We start from the raw sequence: 18,605 nt of genomic DNA, 5'->3' as shown, positions 1-18,605 counted from the left end.
TTTAGCACAATTTGAGTCTTTTGAGTACCACCTCCGGTTAAGCTTGTACGAAATGACCCATATGTACAGTATGGGGCGGAGCGGTGGCTCTGTGGCTAAGGATCTGCGCCTGTGACCGGAAGGTTGCCGGTTCAAATCCCGCGGCCGGCAGAGGAATCCTACTCCGTTGGGCCCCTGAGCAAGGCCCTTAACCCCAACTGCTCCAGGGGCGCCGTACAATGGCTGACCCTGCGCTCTGACCCCCAGCTTCTCTCTCTGTCTGTGTGTCTGTGTCTCCCTGGAGAAAAGCTGGGGTATGCGAAAAGACGCATTCCTAATGCAAGAAATTGTATAGGGCTAATAAAGAAACATTATTATTATTATTATTATTATTATTATTATTATTAACATACTGTACGTGACGTCCATAGAAAAATCCCAAAGTAAAATTCCAAATCAGAAACGAATTGCTATTTAGTAAATATGTGTTCTTTCAGAGGTTAATGCAACAATTGGAATATCACCCCTTAACTGCTTATCAGAATTATTAATGCAACCATTAGGCAAAATTTTAAGAACCATTACTTTATTGAAACCGAGTGCAGCTCTACTTAAACACCATTGTTCACACTGCAATGTAAATTAAGGGAGATCATGCCAAAGGAGTTATGTCAGTTATGTATGTTTCACAGTCTTTTCAAATCCATGCTACAGTGGTGTCCTGATATATTCCAAACTTTTGATCTTTATTATTATAAGAATATTTTTGTCAAACAGTCGTTTTTGTCCACCAAATACTGAGTATTAGTATACTTACTGAGCTGCAGTACTCAGGCAATTGGATCTGCTGTTGTAACCTTGAGCAAGGTACTTCACTCAGCTTCAGTGAAATGCCCAGCTGTTTAAATGGGTCCTAATGCAAAATGCTTTGCATAATAGTATCAGTGAACTACCTTAATAATAATAACTTCAGAGGTCTTTTATTTTTTCACTTGCCCTTTTTATATATCTTTCAATCTCAATGTTTGATATAATATGTGGTCACCTGAAATTGAAACAGATTGGTGATTATCATGAAGCTCACAGACCAGTCTTGTAAGACCTGAGAGGGTTTTTTTTATTTCTGCACAATAATATTTTTTGGAAAATATTTGATTCGTCAAAGTTTATTTTAATGTAAAGTTTTTGAGAAATATATACTTTTACTTTGACACTAAAGGGTTTGTTTCAGCTTATGACTCATACATTTCGAAGAATTATTCAGTAACCTGTGTCTCTGCCAACACTGATGTACCTGTTAGCCTTAAAACATACCACCTCTACTGTTTAGATGGAGTCTTCTTTTGAAATATTAGAATTTCCAGGGGCAGACAAGTTCTAGCAGTGAAGCAGTGATTTATCTCTTTATTTTAGTGTGTGTACTTTATGTATGCACATTGTGGGGAGGGGGGCTGTCTCATTAATTTAATCTTTTGCCTTGGATTTTCTGTCTTCATTTGTATGCAAATTGAGTTGTTAAGGATTATTTTCAAATACCCTGTAATGATATTATTTAACAACAATTTTCGCCAATCTTTTAGGCCCCTATGGGAGAAAGTAACAGTATGTCTAAGATAGCTCCCCTTAAAAAAGATGTATCAGTATTGTACATATTTTGACTAAGACCAGTTTTCTTCTATATTTGCTAAGTTATTTGACAGACTCTTCTAAGCAACTAACATTTGCACCTTTTATATATAAATATAATTCAGGTAAAGTACCTAGCTTAAGGGTACAATTATATCATGTTTACTGTCCAATAATAATAATAATAATAATAATAATATGATTACCCTTAATTATATTTTTTGAAACAATTTGAGCCAATTATTTAGGCTCATATGGGAGGAAGTAACAGTATGTCTAAAATAACTCTCTTTGGAAGAACAGCACCATTATCTTAGCTGCATTTAAACCAGAACCCTAACCACTGCTCCACAATACTGAACATAACTTAACATCACATCACTTTGTTAGTCCTATACAATTTCTTGCATTAGGAATTCGTCTTTTTCGCATACCCCAGCTTTCTCTCCATTAGACACAGACACACAGACGGGGAGAGAGAAGCTTGGGGTCCGAGCGCAGGGTCAGCCATTGTACAGCACCCCTGGAGCAGTTGGGGTTAAGGGCCTTGCTCAGGGGCCCAACGGAGTAGGATTCCTCTGCCGGCTGCGGGATTTGAACCGGCAACCAGCCATAGGCGCAGATCCTTAGCCACAGAGCCACCACTCCGCCCTGAGTTATCTAAAAAATCTCAAAATACAGAAACCTGTGAGGAGAGCAAGCTCTGTCGTTGGGTCTGGCCTGGACCCCCTGGAGGTAGTGGCTGAGAGGAGAATGGTGTCCAAACTAGAGGCCATCATGGACAACGTCTCCCGTCCCCTCTATGACATCCTTGTAGAAATGAAGAGCACGTTCAGCAATAGACTGATTCATCCACGGTGCGACAGGGAGCGCTACAGGAGGTCATTCTTGCCTATTGCCATAAGACTGTACAATAATTATAATAATTGCTTACACTTATATAGCGCTTTTCTGGACACTCCACTCAAAACGCTTTACAGGTAATGGGGACTCCCCTCCACCACCACCAATGTGCAGCATCCACCTGGATGATGCGACGGCAGCCATAGTGCGCCAGAATGCTCACCACACATCAGCTCTCAGTGGGGAGGAGAGCAGAGTAATGAAGCCAATTCATAGATGGGGATTATTAGGAGGCCATGATTTGTAAGGGCCAATGGACAATTTGGCCAGGACGCCGGGGTTACACCCCTACTTTTTTCGAGAAACGCCCTGGAATTTTTAATGACCACAGAGAGTCAGGACCTCGGTTTTACGTCTCATCCGAAGGACAATGCATCCACCTTGCATCTGGGCAGAGGCAACATTGACAGTGACCTGTTTCTGGACTGAACAGTAAACTGATACATCTGTTCTTTTTCTTTTCCCATTTGAAAACGTTTTTGTGCAATATATGGCAGGGACCTGTGCAATACATTTATATTTATTAATAGTCATATTGTGCAATACGACTTTTTTGTGTACTTTTCTGGTCTGGTTTGTTCCTTGTGTGTTCTGGACTGTGAGTAACTCTTCTTAGTGCACTTCTCACTGTACTGATTGTATTGTATTATTATTATTGTATCATTCGTTACACTGTGTCTGTGTTGTCTGTGTTAAGCTGCTGTTGCACTGCAATTTCGCTCACGGAATCAATAAAGTATCTATCTATTTGTTATGTATTGTAGTAACATAGGTAACATTTAGACACAATTCTTTGGCTGAATTATAAGTTTCATTTTCATCTGTTATTATTTCAGTCTTTAATGCTTTTTTATTGTTGTCATTTTTGTTGTTCGTCTTTGTTTGTGTTGTCAGAAATTCAAATCAGGCTTCATATCTCAGGCTATGGATCCCACAGGTTTCACAGAAACATTGTTTGATCTTTGAAACAGAAGATTCTTACTAAAGTAGAGGGATGCCTGTTTTATTTCTTTTAGTCTGTTTAGATTTATCTCAGATTCACTTTGTAGCTTTCGTAGTCTCCCAAACAGCAAAACGGAACCTCAACAGAATACACTTATTTAAAAAAAAAACTGAATTACATAAGCAGTGTCTCCAAAGCACTTCATGCATGAATAGATACAAGATGAAAAAGCTATCTTGCCCATCCTTGCCTTTTTAATGCACTCGCTCAAAAACACCTGAGACACCGAGAGCTACATCACACCAGTATTCCTGTATGTATAGTCCATCAGATCAGAACAAATTTTAAGATATTAAAATTGCCAAATTAGCAAAGCATTACTTTCCAATATAAAAATAGCAACACTTCTAACAACAATAATTGATTGCATTTGTGTAACACTTTTCATCACCAAGAATCCTGAAGGGCTTCAGATATAGGAGAGGACCAACTCCATCCTCCTCTGAAGTGCTGCACCCACCTGATGGCAGCCATTCTGAGCCTGCAGCTTCGTTGAGCTGAAAAACTAGTTCAACAGTTGAATTTAGGGGCATACAGTAAAGAAGCACAATGCTGAAAAAGGAGAAGCACTTAATAAAAGAAGATACATTGTGGAACATGAGAAGTTTGAATGATGATAAAGACAGGGTTATGAAGCTCTTCTTAAAATGATAGGAGTCACACTTACATGAAAAACGTTAGATTTTTTTAAAGAATATAAAGCCCTAGTGTTTTCTGTGGATTATCACTCAAGCTTGATTGTTTTGATAAAGCAGCAAGCAATGTACAATAATTCATATGCCTGTGATGCAGCTGTTAAATATAATGATCAAAATGATGGTTGTGATATTAATATGTACGTGACTTCTGTTAGTTCATTTAGAAGCTGCTGCATCAATTCTTTTGCTACACAAGTGAGACTGAGCTGCAGAATTGCTATTCAATCCTTGCAAATCCATCCTTGCAAATGGGGGATTTTGATGAAAACCTTTATCGTTTTTTATTGCTGATTGGGTTACATTGTATTATTTGTGTGTCCGTTTCATGTTCATTAATTGAAGATGTACGTTAAGTTTGCCATTTGTTTTTAATGGTGCCCCCGTAGACCCTCACTCCCAGAGGAACATTTGTCTGGACAGGAATGATGTTTGCTCATTTTGATTCAAGACTCAGTGGGAAGCCTCTAAATTACGTTTTTCCCTGTGATTTTATTTCTGCCTCATACAGAGTTGGCCCCATTATACATGAATGGCAGCACGGCCTGCTTTAGAAAATACTTTGTGGTAGATGGAGTCCACGACACCTGTTAGTGTTAAATTGTTAAGAGAATTAAGTACAAAATAACATGAAGCTGTCAGCTTGCAGTTAACATTCCTTTATTGACAACACAGCTAATTCAGAGGAAGGTGCAAGAAGATAAATAGTTTTTTTGTCCCTAAAGAGCATTGATGTGGGGGAGTCGTTTTTATTTTACGAATAAAGCAGGATCTTGATGTGATTTTGCTAATCTCATTCACATTACATCCTTGTTTGTTTTTTTTCTTGTAATTTGAATTATTTTTTTATTCTAAATTTTATGATGTGAAGTCATCTAAAACTATAATTCAACTTTAATTGAGCAGTCTCTGAGTGAATGTCGTCCCTTTTTGTCCACATGCTATTAGGGGGTTAACATTTAGCTTCATGTTTGTGCGTCAAAAGTAGAACAGTAGCACAGTTTTCACTTTCCATCATTGCACTTGTTTTGTAAAATCTTGGTTTTGAAGCCTGTGTAAACATGTCAGTCTGTCATTGACTTTTTACTTGATGCATTTTTCTCAATTGGGGCTTCACACAATCATATTGAACTGATCCTAGGTGACTATAACTGTTGTGTGAAAAATGAAAATGCAAAATAAATGATAATGTATAGTAGCTAAATCATAACTGAATGTATCTGAATTTCTTATCAAAAATAAAAGTATTCATCCTAGGACGATAGATTGTGTTTATATAGCCCCAAAAGGCACCAACTGTAAACTCTAACTCTCATCTTATTCTATGTAATCATCAGCTAAAGGAGATATTAAAAATTTAAACATCCACAAAATCTTTAAAGGAAACTGCTGGCATTGCTGAATCTCTTCTCCAGCGTTGCTAAGACCGGCTATTTGAGAAATAGTAAGAAGCATATATAAATATATACAACAGCAGTGCAGAGTCCCAGCCAATCTGAGGGTTCAAGCTGCAAAATATCTATATATAGATGTTCACACAAAGGGATCTGTATAGCACTAGCACTGTTGAAATAACTGTTAGGCATCTGACATTTGTAACAGTGGCTTGTCACGTTTACACAGGTTAGTGTGGCATGAAAGGTGTCTGTGCCTAATTCTTTCTTTTTCCCTTGATTTGATGTCTCACAGGTGACTTTGGGGAAAGTGCTAAAAGGCATAGTCGTAATGCGGAGCCTGTTTATCGATCGGACGATTGTGAGGGCATTCAACGAGAATGTGTACTCTGAAGATGGCAAGGTAGAGTTTCACAGTGTGGGGACAGCACAGCAGTGCTGGAGAGAAAATATCTACTCAAAGCCAAATTTAGGGTATTTATAAAGTTACTTGGCCTTTTCAGTCAGTCCCATCATGGTAACAGAAGAGCAATGAAATTAGGTATTTGTACAAGTTTAGATATAACTTTGGCTCACAGGTACTTTAACTGTATATAGTGGACACTGGACAGCTTCCTGCTTCCTGCTGTATTGTGTTGTCTCTCAATCAAAACATTCAAGTATGTTTTCAAGGAACCTGAATCAATTGTCTGAATAGGCCATCTAACTTTATAAATGCTTTGTGTGCATGTATATACACATTTGCATCTTTGTGAAGATCAAAATAAGGGCAGGCATGTTTTTCATTACTTTTCTCATTCAATCAATTTCTCGTTAGAATTATTTGAACAAAGATTATTGCATGGAAACACTAGAGAACCCTAATCACAATTAATTATATGTGGAATATCCAAACTTCCTACCTGTATAAGGTATCGGATGTACAGTTTCAAAAGTGCTTTTTTTAATTGGGCTAATAGAACTACAACTACTGTATGCATGTTAGCGCTACAACTAAACATTTGCCATTAAAACTTAACTGAAGGTGTTAATTGATGATAATGTTGAATCTAGATTTCATGACCTTTTAATTTATTTTTGAAAAAAAAAACAGAAATGTAGTAGAAAGCAGACTCCCTAAAGCAGGTGTTTATTTTTTACACAACTCGGTAGATTTCCATTTTTTCATTCACAGACATCTTGCTGTTCAGAAGAACTTCTGATTAAAATCAACAGAAACACAAAATACAAATAATATGTTTGAGCAGTGCAGAATGTTATGACACAAATATATGAGCTTGTGCATGTGATTAGTGATGGTGGGAGAATTCAACTCACCACGCAAGACCTTGACAATATTCCTGTAATCTGGGCCACTCAGAAAACCAGTGGTTCTCTCTTGGCTCAAAACTGTTTTCACAATGCATACAGTAGGACAGAAAAAAACATAACAGTATTTTAATAAAAACAATATAAGTAGGTAGGTGCTAAACATTTTGGGCAACTTAAATGTTTTATGTATTTTACAGAAACAGGGGGGTATTTAAATGAGCCGTAAGTGTTTTATCAACCTTTCTTTCAGGCTGAGCTGGGCTGCTTGCCTTGAATACACCAATAATTCAAAGGACCACTGTACATTAAGAATATCTTCCCCACACTATTTGTCAGCACTTTAAAAAGATTACTTTGTATTCTTGGAATCTCCCAAGATACTTCGTCAGAGGTCTGGGCGGGAAAAAACAAATTGCCAGTCAGCCTCCACCAGGAGGCAGAGAGGCAGACAGAAAACAAAGAGGCGGCCGCAGAGAAAGACCGCTACAGAGTAGGTTCGAAAAATAGATACTGATAAAGAGAAGAGAGCCTGAGATAAATGGAGAGGTTAATATGTAGAGAGAGAAGGATTAAAAATGAAATTTGTGCCCCCTCACGTGATTATATCAGAGGAGGCAGATGACTACTGAGACTGAGTGGAGTCTTGTGCATGCAGCTGATTGCTGAATGGAGCGGTACCTCAGAGGTACTGAGCCCCCACATGGTAGTTTGGATTCCCCCCACCCCACCCCCAATCCCCCCATATCTCATCTTCCATGAATTAACCACAACTACAGAGACAACTCAGGGGTCCCACTGCATTCTCCCTTGGCTGGGCTCTTGGGTCATGTTTATGCGATTTCTCCACTAATTACCATGTGCCAAGAGAGCAGACATGGCTTCTTTAGCCTGCTAGCGTAAGAGAGAGAGGGGAGAAAAAAAGCACTATCAAAGGAAGGCTTCAAAGACTATCAGAAGCGTCTCTTGGGTAATTTGCGAGCCCGCATTCTTCCAACTTCAAAGCCCGACTGCGTGTCGGAGAGGTGGGGGCAGCGGGGGATCGAATCTGATTTCTCTAATAAATGCTGACACCAGCCCTGTTTGATATTAGATTCAGGGAACATTTTGATTTGTTATCGCCTTTGAAATTGTTCGGACGACCTTCACAAAACTGCCTTATTACCACTCCCGTTATGCGAAAGCACTGAGGAGGAATGGGGAGAAAAGCTTCGACATTCTAAAATAAAAAAATGGTGGAAAAGGAAGAGAAGGACTCGCCAGTTTAATCTGAAGGAGAAGGACGTTCCCCGATACTGTGCTTTCAGCAGTTTTTTTTTTCTGTGGTGTTACAGATTTGTTATGTGATTGAAAGTGAAAAGTTAAAGAGCAATACAACAGAAGCAAGCAGGTGCATTATTTAATGTACAGGGACTTTGTTTTCCAGAAATATAAATTACCCCCCTCTCCCCTGTTCACTGTACTTCTGGTCTCCCCTAGATTGGATTGATTGATTAATTGACTGACATGATTATTAGTGCCAATTTGAGAGCTTTTTTCTTTACTTCAGCAGATCACCCTTACCTGGGACTACTTGAGTGCTGCTTTGTAAAATAATAAGCCTTAGTGTACTTTTTAATTTCCTAGGTCTTCAAACAGTGTCTTCACAGTCTAACTAAACCTTACACCATTTGTGCTTTATTAAACTGTACTTAATATGACTCTAACAGTGGACCTATGTAGATATAAAATGGAGAAATCTGTTGGGATTTTAAAATGCTGGATATTTAAAAACTATTACAAAAAAACGTGCTTAATAGAAAGTTGCTAAATGTTAAGTGACTAAAGAAGTACGTTGGTTTCATATGTTAGAACTTTAATCCCTTTCACAGCTTTTATATGAAATATTAATTGAAATAAACGTGTTCTAGAAAGAGACAACTGTATAGTATGTCCTTGTACTGAAGACCTCCATTGCCTCAGGCTGCTTTCCCACACTCCTGCCAAATCCTCTCATAGTCCAGCTGTGCCTGGTTTCTCTCTGACAGGGGTCTTCTCTGGCAGTGATCCTCAGACTCCAGGGCAGAGTTTTTTTGTAACTTTACTGGCCGGCCACCCCCACATCTGGAAACCGGCCATCTTGCTACAGCAGAGTATTGAGGCTAGACTGGCTGCAGTGAACAACATGTTTAACAGACTGCACATGAAAGCAAACAAGCCATCAGATACATAGCAATTTAGTCCTGAATTAAAATGGAAGGTTAAAACGTCTTCATAATGTTAAGCACATTGATACAAGCACACCATTTTTCAATTGAGGGACAAAATGTAATTGTCTTTACTTTGTGTGGATCACACAAGTTAAATAGCCATCAATAATGACCATTTATTTGCCTTACTTGAACAGTGTATTTTGTGAAATGTGTAAGAATACTAAGTATTAACTACAGTATGCATTTTGTTTCAGCTGGACATTTGGTCAAAGTCCAATTATCAGGTATTTCAAAAGGTAAGAACTCCTATTTACATTATCAGCTCTAATATGCTGAAATCTAAACTACCTAAAGTTATTCTCAGGTAAATTCATCTTTAAGGTTTTCAGTTTTTACCCAGGAGGACAGGGAGAGTTATAAAGTCCAGATGTTCAAATGTGGGCATACTTTAGGAGAGGTGACCTAATTACTCAATGTGTGGCTCTAAAGAGGTTGGATATGTTTGAAGCCGGCTTTAATGTTCTGCTGTGTTATTCTTTGCACCTTACCAGGTACACATGAATATTATCAGCTGGAGCTTCATCGGTTCTCTATTTAATGCCTTTGCTTTTGCTGTTGGCGCTGTGGACGCATCTAGAACAAGTCATTTGTCTGGCAAAATGTGCCTCCCCAGCAGACACATGGAAACATCTTATAACATACCATCATGCAGAGCCCTTTCTCATTTGAGACATTGCGAGCTGAACAGTGCCTGACAGGAAAGAAAATGCAGGCAGGGGAAGAGTCAGCAAGCCTGCAGCACCCAGTTCATTTCAAGAGTCACTGTTGGGTTCGAGAGCTAAGAATTGGAAAGTCCTACCCTACCAGTCAGGGTCTTCTACTTGGGGGATCTTGGTCCCACTAGTGATGGCTGGGCCGTCATCTTTACTGGTGGAGTCACCTGGGAGTCCAGGATGTTTTGTTTGTGTTGTCTGTTCCCCTGTGGTTTTGGTGTGATCCCTGCAGTGGTCAGCTAAGATGTTAAATTGTTTTCAATTCCAAACTGAGAAAACGGAAACAAAAACTGCTTATTTTTATTACCATGTTACGCAAAGGAAGAATGTGAAATTACTTGATATTTTTGAATCGGCTGTTTGGCTTTCTGAAGACAGTTGCTCACATGAAAAGTGGTGTTGTCCTCCAACAGTCCTCCCCAAGCTGACAGAGATTTCCGAGACCCTTATCCTTTAGGAAATGTCTGTCCTTCTCTTTCCCCTCTGTATTGTCACATATGTAGCTCAGAGTTTGTCAGATCCCTTCCCATCTTTCTTCCCCTAGAAGTCGGCGGGGTTTTTCATTTGCTTCGTCTATTTTAAAGCATATCTCCTGCCTTTTGTTCCACAAACATTACGAGTTTCCGACTGAGCTGTGCACCTTTTATCTTCTCCCCCGAATCTCATTAGAATGGAATTACTGCCGAAGTAGCATATGTGCCGCCAGAATTATATAGCAAGCCAGTTTGGGTTTGCCTTTAAAAGAAATTGCTTTTCAAGTGACTTTACACATCTGCGGCACTGGATCAAAGGATATCTTATTTATTTATTTTACACACAAAAAAAAGATTTCCTGGTAAAAGGAGGTTGTGTGGAAGCCATTCTCCAGCAAAACACCAAAGTCAGCCACTCCAGTCTTCTGTATCACTCTGTTGCTCTGAACTGTCTCCCATCAGTTCAGCGCTCCGGTTCCACAGTTACTTTTGATGTATAAATTACTGATTTATATTCTGGGTATGTGACATGAATTCCTCATTGTAGCATTTTGTTCTTGCATTTTTTTAAGACTTGTCTTCTCCACTAATAATAATATTAAGAATAATTATTGCATGCATCCATGTAGTAGGTAGTCCTACTTGCATGATTACATTGCCTTATTTAACATGGATATGTTAATTCAAAGACAGAAATTAAGTATTTGAAAGTCTAGGTTGTTTAAGTTTGGAGATCCTAGTGCACTGCAAAATTAGAAATCAGTGTATGGCTTGTACAATAAATAGATCTAAAATCCAATAGACTTCAGAGCTGCCAGGCACTACCCAAGTGACTTCTGCACTTCAGTTGTGAATAAAATGGGTCCCCTTCTATTTGTAAAGTTAATTGAGATGAAAAGCACTATATAAAATGCAAGATATTATTATCATTAATTAAATGCTGTTTGTAAGTTGTGTGATATATATTTAGTCATTTCTTTATTACTTCATCACTTGTTGGAAAGGGAGTAGGGAAGTCTCATTTTAAAAAAGAATGGCAGAAATAAACTCGGAATAGTTTATAATTGTTTTAAAGACAGTGGGTGGTGACTCTGATGGGACGTGGGGTGTTTTCTGCGGTTTCTCAAAGGTGACGGATCACGCCACGACTGCCCTGCTGCACTACCAGCTCCCTCAGATGCCCGATGTGGTGGTGAGGTCCTTCATGGTGAGTCCACTGCAATACGCTCCAGCATGCCACAAGTGGGCACCGATATAGGCACGTTCATTTGAATTAGGTTTTTACGTCCACAATTTTACGGGTCATTTATGATCATTACCATTACCTGTTGTTCTTAAGTTTGGATCCTACTGTTGAACCACTCCTCCGGAGTGCAGTAAGTGAGAACACATAAGCTAAATAGGCATTTTGGAACAACAGTGATCTCTTTCTAAGATGTGTAAATTAAAGAAAGATATTTGTCTTACTTACTTATTAGTACCCCTCATTTTCCCCCTCATTTTCTTATACAATGTCTTATTGATTTAATTGCGGCTTCAAAACACCAGGTCTGCCTATGTCTTGGGGTGGGGTGAAAAAAGTATACCACATTCTGGCAGGCGTAATACAGTACTCCATACCTAACGGTTTAAGTCCACACCTTAATCCGTAATGCAGAAGCAAGCATAATGTTTTTAGGATACTTCATTTCAATCCTTTGTCCAATCTTGTAGTCTTGTGCGTCTTCTTTTAATAAGTTGGAGTGATTCTGTGAAAAACTAATATATTTAAACTATTTCCACAAAATATTACTGTTTTTATAACATCTTAAAGATCCCATGAAGTTTATGAGATTTAAAGCAGCATATAGATACATAAACCAAGACCTGATTCTAGCCCTAATTAGTCATGGGTAGACAATAAAAACACAACATGTCTAGATCTAGAAGACGATACTGTTTGGTTCTATTTTAGTTTATTTAAAGTGTATTTCATAAGAAAGTCAACTGAAGCATTAAGAAATAACCCATGTCAATTTCACCCAAAAACCCACACAGCATACCAAACCCATTAGAATAGTTTTATTTTAACTGTTAACCTTGCACCCAGTAAAAAGGTTATGTGAACTAACAGTCTGTAAATTGATTTTATAATGTAGCGATTAGTCAGTTTGGTCATTTTTATGGCATCTGCCACTAGCTTTCAAAAACAACTGGACAATGTTAGGCAACATAGCATGTAAAAGAATATTTACTGTGAAAGAGACATTATGGCTTTAATATACACACTTTAATTGGTCTTTTTCTTTTGTTCACATTGTAACTATAGTGAAGTAAATAAGAGTAAATTCATTAAATATGCCTACCATAAGAACACACATTTTTTACATGCCTTCAGACAGAATCTGTCACGAGATGTTATCTTCTTAACTATAATCTTTGCATTAGAAACCAGCTGTTTAATCATTGCCTACATAGTGTTCAGGTTCCAGATGTTTTTAGCAAATCATCTCGGCTTGCTAGTGCTCTGTGGTTTACTTTTGCTCATATCTCAGAGCACGTTATTTCTGTGCAGGTTTATTTTTTTAGAACATCTATATTATGCTTTTTAGGCCCCAGTAGTGTTTTCTGTGAGTTCATCTTTTAATAGCCTCTTTTTTTCAGCACTGCTTTTGGTGCAGAAGGAATTGAGATTGATTAGTCTGTTTTTTTAAGATCAATGAAAAGCTGTTCTGATCATGCCCAAATGTGTAGGCGCAGTCTGGATTTGTAAAATAATGGATAAAAATGGCTTTGTTTCCAGATTTGATGCAAACTTCAATATGTTTTTCATAAATCCTATCTTTCTTGTGCACAAACAAAATAGTGTTTGCTCTTTAAATGCGTAATTAGCAAAGTTTACTTCTAGGCACAGAGCAGGATCACTCAGTATATTTAAAATATATTTTAATTTTCTCGGTAATGTTAGGGGTAGCAAATAGTACTACATGCAGTATAACCAAGCTACTGAAATATTACATTAGTACGTACTGGGGTCTAAAAAGCATAATATAGATGTTCTAAAAAAATAAACCTGCACAGAAATAATGTGCTCTGAGATATGAGCAAAAGTAAACCACAGAGCACTAGCAAGCCGAGATGATTTGCTAAAAACATCTGGAACCAACTGCTTTAAGATCACTTTATTGGCCATTAAAATGTCTCGTATTAGGAATTTGTCTTTTCGCATACCCCAACTTGCTCTCCATGAGACACACTGACGGGGAGAAGCTTGGGGTCAGAGCACAGGGTCAGATATTTTATACGGCGCCCCTGGAACAGTTGGGGTTAAGGGCCTTGCTCAGGGGCCCGACGGAGTAGGATTCCTCTGCCGGCTGCGGGATACGAACCGGCAACCTTCCAGCCACAGGCACAGATCCTCACCCACAGAGCCACCGTACAGTAAATCTGTTGGCACTATTAATATTCTCTCAATGTATTACAGGGTTTAAATAATTTCTAAATGAAGTTTGCTCATTTTTGCATTTGTTTACCTGGGAAGACTCTACTATAAGTTGGTATAATAAAACAAAAGGTGAGTTTATCTACCAGCAGATTCAGTATTTGAATGCACAAGCCTTCATCTCAGATTGCATCTTTATGCTTAGGAGACCAATGAAATGTAAAATGAAATAAACTTGCATCCAAACGGATTGTAGGCTATTAAATCCATCCAGCAGAAAATGCATTTTGACAAGTGTGAGCAGTCCCAAGCTGTGTACTGCGGAAGCGTTAGATATCGTGTGAAGACACGAGGACAAGCAGCTTAAATATACAAGCCTACCCGATCGATTCCTCAAAGACCGCTGAGAACTTCTAACAGAGAGAAGCTGAGCTTTAACCAGAAGTGTCAATATAATAATCCCTCCATTGGTAAAATATATGCTTTCACTGACAGGCTGTTACCTGAGATGCAGTTTTTTCCTGCTGAAACCGGGAGATTTGTGGCCAGGGTTATATCGGCTCTTCTAGTTATGGGAAATGTACTACAGGGTGAGACCTCTCACAGATTGACTGCACAGGAAAAAAAAACTGTTCATGTTCTGTTGCAAGCCAAGAAACCCTAACTTGCTTTGTCGTTTCTGCACACTACACATGACTCATATTTTAGAATGGTCTCTGGTTTCAGGCATTATCATAGTTTTCTGTTCTGAAAGCAACCTTTTAGGTAAGTCTTCGCAAACACACATGTTGTGTGAAAAGGTGCAAATAGTTAATTGAACCGATTCAATTTGATGGACTTCAGGGCATGTCATAAAGTGCAGACTGCAGTAAGTCCAATACGGGTACTTATGAGGTACTGTATTTTCAGATTGGCTTGAGATTTCTTTAGGTACAGTAGGTAAAAAAAACGAACTTGTTAAAGCTTTTTTATGCCGTTTAGAGCTTAGAGGAAAATTTTAAAACAATTGATGTCTTTCTCATTAACAATAGCCTCCATTCTTTTTGTATTCCACAAACCCTCAGGATACTTGTCCTTTTGCTACTATTGTCTCCGATTACTGCTGATTTTTGCTATTTTTGGCTTCTTAAAGATCCAGTTATTTTTGCAAGATGTAAAAGAAACCTGAGAACTTCTGGATAATGGATTGCCTCAGGCTAGATTTGTCAGTGATTGTTCAATCCTGTTTATCTTTACGTTTTTGTTTTGTGATAATAACCTTGTGCTTTTCCTAAATGATAATGTCTCTGGGTCATACAATAGATCAGAGATTTAATTGCAGTCTTTCTGGTATTCAGGATTGGTTTTCATTTTGTTTTATTACTGAAAAGAAAAAAGAAAGGTTAGAGTGAAAGAAAAGGTGCACTCACTTCAAATCATAATGTCTTGAGCCAAAGTTGAAAACTTCAGCACCCACTATGGTTTCCATTATGTTACTGAAATGGCAGATGAAGGTTGTTTTTATTTGCACAGCTACTGCATAATAGAGGTCGCTCTCCCCAGCAGGTCGCTTCAGAGCAAACAGCAGAGTCTGGGATGTTGCCCTGCATAAAATTTTCCACACTGGCTTGGTCTTATGGCCCTGTACTTAGAAAATAGAAATGGTGATTGCATTACTAGTTTGGGAGTGTAGCTTGTAATAAAAGCTAATGTTCAAAGTGAATCTCCCAGAAAACAGGTTTGGAGTTTTGTTTTGCAGGGAGTTGAGATATCATTTAAAATTTAATATTTCTTTAAAAGCAATATTGTATTGAGAGTCAGCTTTACTCATCAACTTAAAATGCAAATTCATTTTTTTTAGAATACAATTTTGTTTTTTTATTTTTATTTTGTTCTTTACACCTCAAGGGCTTTACGTCTAATCTAGTCAATGTTCAGTCTAGTCTAGCTAATGTTGTACTGTCATATATTATACTGTATTATACTTTCTTATCTGTTAAGCCCTGCGTCTGTAAGTATTGGGTTTAATGGGTGATTTCTGCTTGCTCTTTTTCCCAGACCTGGTTGAGAAGTTACATCAAGTTGTTCCAGACTCCATGCCAGCGCTGTGGAAAGTTTCTTCAAGATGGGCTGCCACCAACCTGGAGAGATTTCCGCACACTGGAAGCCTTCCATGACACCTGCCGCCAGTGACAGAGGAATAGCAGAAAAGGGACTGGAGATCAGTGTTCTCCTAACTCCTCCTCCAGATTGGCTTGAAAGTGTCAGTAAACTTTAAGAGAGTTCTGAAGATCTAGATAAAATCTATATTAGGTTTTATAGACCAGCTGATTCCTACAGTATATGGGCATAATCCCATATCCTTTTGACAATTTTTATGTTTTTGCGAAATGCCCACATACCCAGAGTGGCCTCAGGAAGCACCACTTTTAACTCTGGATTGAGACTGGCAAGATGTACTGTAATCAGATCTTTTCTCTACCAACTGGTGACTTTGTTCTGTTTCTCATAGCCTCCACGTTTTTGGGAAACTGCTGAAAAAATGTGCAGTATTAACTCAAGGTTTCACAGACCCTAAAAGAATACGGGGCTACCTCAACGAAATACTTTTGGTCAAGCTCATAGAAACCAGCTGTGAACCTGTGTCTGAGGAGCAAGCATTGAAATACACACTATATTACATGTGTGTGCTGCGCAGAAAATGAAAACATTATGCTCCGTGTCAAGTCATCACTTTATTCTTTTACACGCTTTCTAAGATTTGTGCCTGCATTCAGTATGTCACGTTTACCATTTCTGCAAATGTGGCTTTATAGTCACCTTTCACGGTGCAGTCAGTTCAATAATGGTTCAGGGGAGGGGAGGTGTGTTTAGTGTAGTTTGTTGTTCAATTCCATTAGCATGGGAAAATGCTTTAATCTTTCATGATCAACCCAGAGAACCCATAAGAATGTTGTTGTTTTTTTGTAAAGTGAGTTAAAAGCATTGCTATAAATAAACCTGCTTAGAATTGGACTTCAGCTGCATGTGCGCTGAGGAGTTCTATTTTTTTAAACGAGTCTGAGTTCTGAAATATGTCGAATTGTTAAAAAATATTGCCCAAATAAAAAAGTGATAAAAGGGCATCTGTACAGATAAAGATTATAGAATTCCCCATAATTGTGCCAACAGCAGCAGTTTCTGCAGATCCTCTGTCACTGGACTCAGTTTAATTGATCTAAAAATGTTGCCAGTCTTAGAGAATGTTATATGTCTTGTTGATTGCTTCCATCTTTTTAGACGGTCAGTGGTTATTAAATTTCAACTGGAAGTAAGTCATAATAGCAGTGATGTGCATGGCAGGACAAGGCAAGCTGAAGGGGGGTTTTCACTAAATATCTCATGAGATCTTTAAAAATGTTTTTCCATCTTTACATTAAAATGATCTCTCTCAGTACTTTTTTTTCCTCTTTGATCATTTCAGAAGTTAAAATAGAAGTGAAGCTCTGAGATCAGCCCACATATGTTCAGTAAGAGTAGGTCTTCATGTTGTCTTTCTACAGTAGCCTGTTTTTTCAAAAAAGAGACCAAATTTCCTTCAGTTGTCACAAAGAAAGGTTTGCCACTTGCAGAAAAGTATGTATGACCTGGCTTAAACGTATTGTAAACTAAGATATCATTGATTTGCCTTATTCCCAATCTCCTATATTTATCTTCTGTAATCGTGTGCCACATACCCATGGCACCTGAAGAGTACGCTCTTATTTAGTATAGAGGTTTTGTCATTTGTTCTTCATCACAATCTGATACTTGTAGACTGAATTACAAAAGCAGCACCTAGTTATAAACTACTCCCAGTATTTTTATGAACGTAGCTTATTTCATGTCTGCATCGATTAAAGCTGTGAAAACACCAATTCTCTGCCTTTAACCGAAATAAAATGCAGTCAGGAAAAAAATTGCAGGGGTGACATCTTCAAGAATATAACAGTGCCATAAATTGTGGGATATAAATTCTTATTCAATATGAGTACTAAATCTGGTGTAATTCTGTATTTTCATTTACAGTCTGCAGCGCTGCTGTTGTTTGAGACTACATGTTTGTACTTAAGGGCCTTTGTGTCGGAGATGCAGCTTTCATTTTGAAATGGCGTAATAAAAACAAGCAAGACACACTTTGGCATTTTGTTTATTTTGTTCACTTTCACTCACTGAAGGAAATTAGAAATGGGCACTTTGAGTTCTGTGGAAGGTCTGACTGAGATTCATTGTGTTGACAAAAACCTTAGGGAAGAGCTGTACAGCATATGAAGTCCATAAAACATGTTCACTGTTGTGTAGAGGCTGCAGGAATTCCTCCTACAAGTATCTCAAGAAGGCCCTTGTTTAACATATGGTGAATAGTTGAACGTAGTGTTTCTGCACGTGGGTTGAATCAGGTTACTTTGTGAGTGTCACTTTGAAACGCATCCTACTTTCTGAGTTTTAATTAAATGCAGATCACTGGCAAAATGTTTTAGATTCAACATGAAAGTCCGATTTCCCTGTGGATTGGAAGCATGAATACTGTTTACCGGGGTCAATAGAGAAAGACTGTGTCACACTGATGAGAAATCACTTCACCAGTTGCCTGGAAGCTATAAAGACAGGTTTGCAGGCAATATTGCATAGAAAGAAGAAGGCTTAGTATGCCTGCTAATTGAAGTATGTCCTCAGATGCACTGTGTATATATATCCAGTGAACCCTATTTGTATTTCACACTCACCTCATGTTAAACTAAAGGTCACAGCTGGATAAGGGAACAAGGACAAACCTCTATTGCATGATTTGTATTAATACTTATACAGCCGTGCTCCTTTAACAGCACAGATAAGCATTA

At 38.3% G+C, this 18,605-nt stretch overlaps 1 protein-coding gene across 1 annotated transcript in view; it reads left to right on the top strand.

Moving 5' to 3' along the window:
• Window positions 1-17,900, top strand: part of med27 (mediator complex subunit 27) — a 90,716-nt gene extending 72,816 nt beyond the window's left edge. The window contains exons 5-8 of the mRNA XM_088614638.1: window positions 5,896-6,003; window positions 9,355-9,396; window positions 11,476-11,553; window positions 15,805-17,900. Of these exons, the coding sequence (XP_088470764.1) occupies window positions 5,896-6,003; window positions 9,355-9,396; window positions 11,476-11,553; window positions 15,805-15,939 (363 nt within the window). The 3' untranslated portion in view covers window positions 15,940-17,900. The remainder of the gene's footprint in view (window positions 1-5,895; window positions 6,004-9,354; window positions 9,397-11,475; window positions 11,554-15,804) is intronic.
• The last annotated feature ends 705 nt before the right edge of the window (window positions 17,901-18,605 follow it).

This window comes from Lepisosteus platostomus, chromosome 21, assembly GCF_059453375.1.
Source record: "Lepisosteus platostomus isolate fLepPlt1 chromosome 21, fLepPlt1.hap1, whole genome shotgun sequence".
NCBI lineage: Eukaryota > Metazoa > Chordata > Actinopteri > Semionotiformes > Lepisosteidae > Lepisosteus > Lepisosteus platostomus.
The sequence above is the reverse complement of the archived record's forward strand: the minus strand, read 5'-3'. Positions and strand labels throughout refer to the sequence as shown.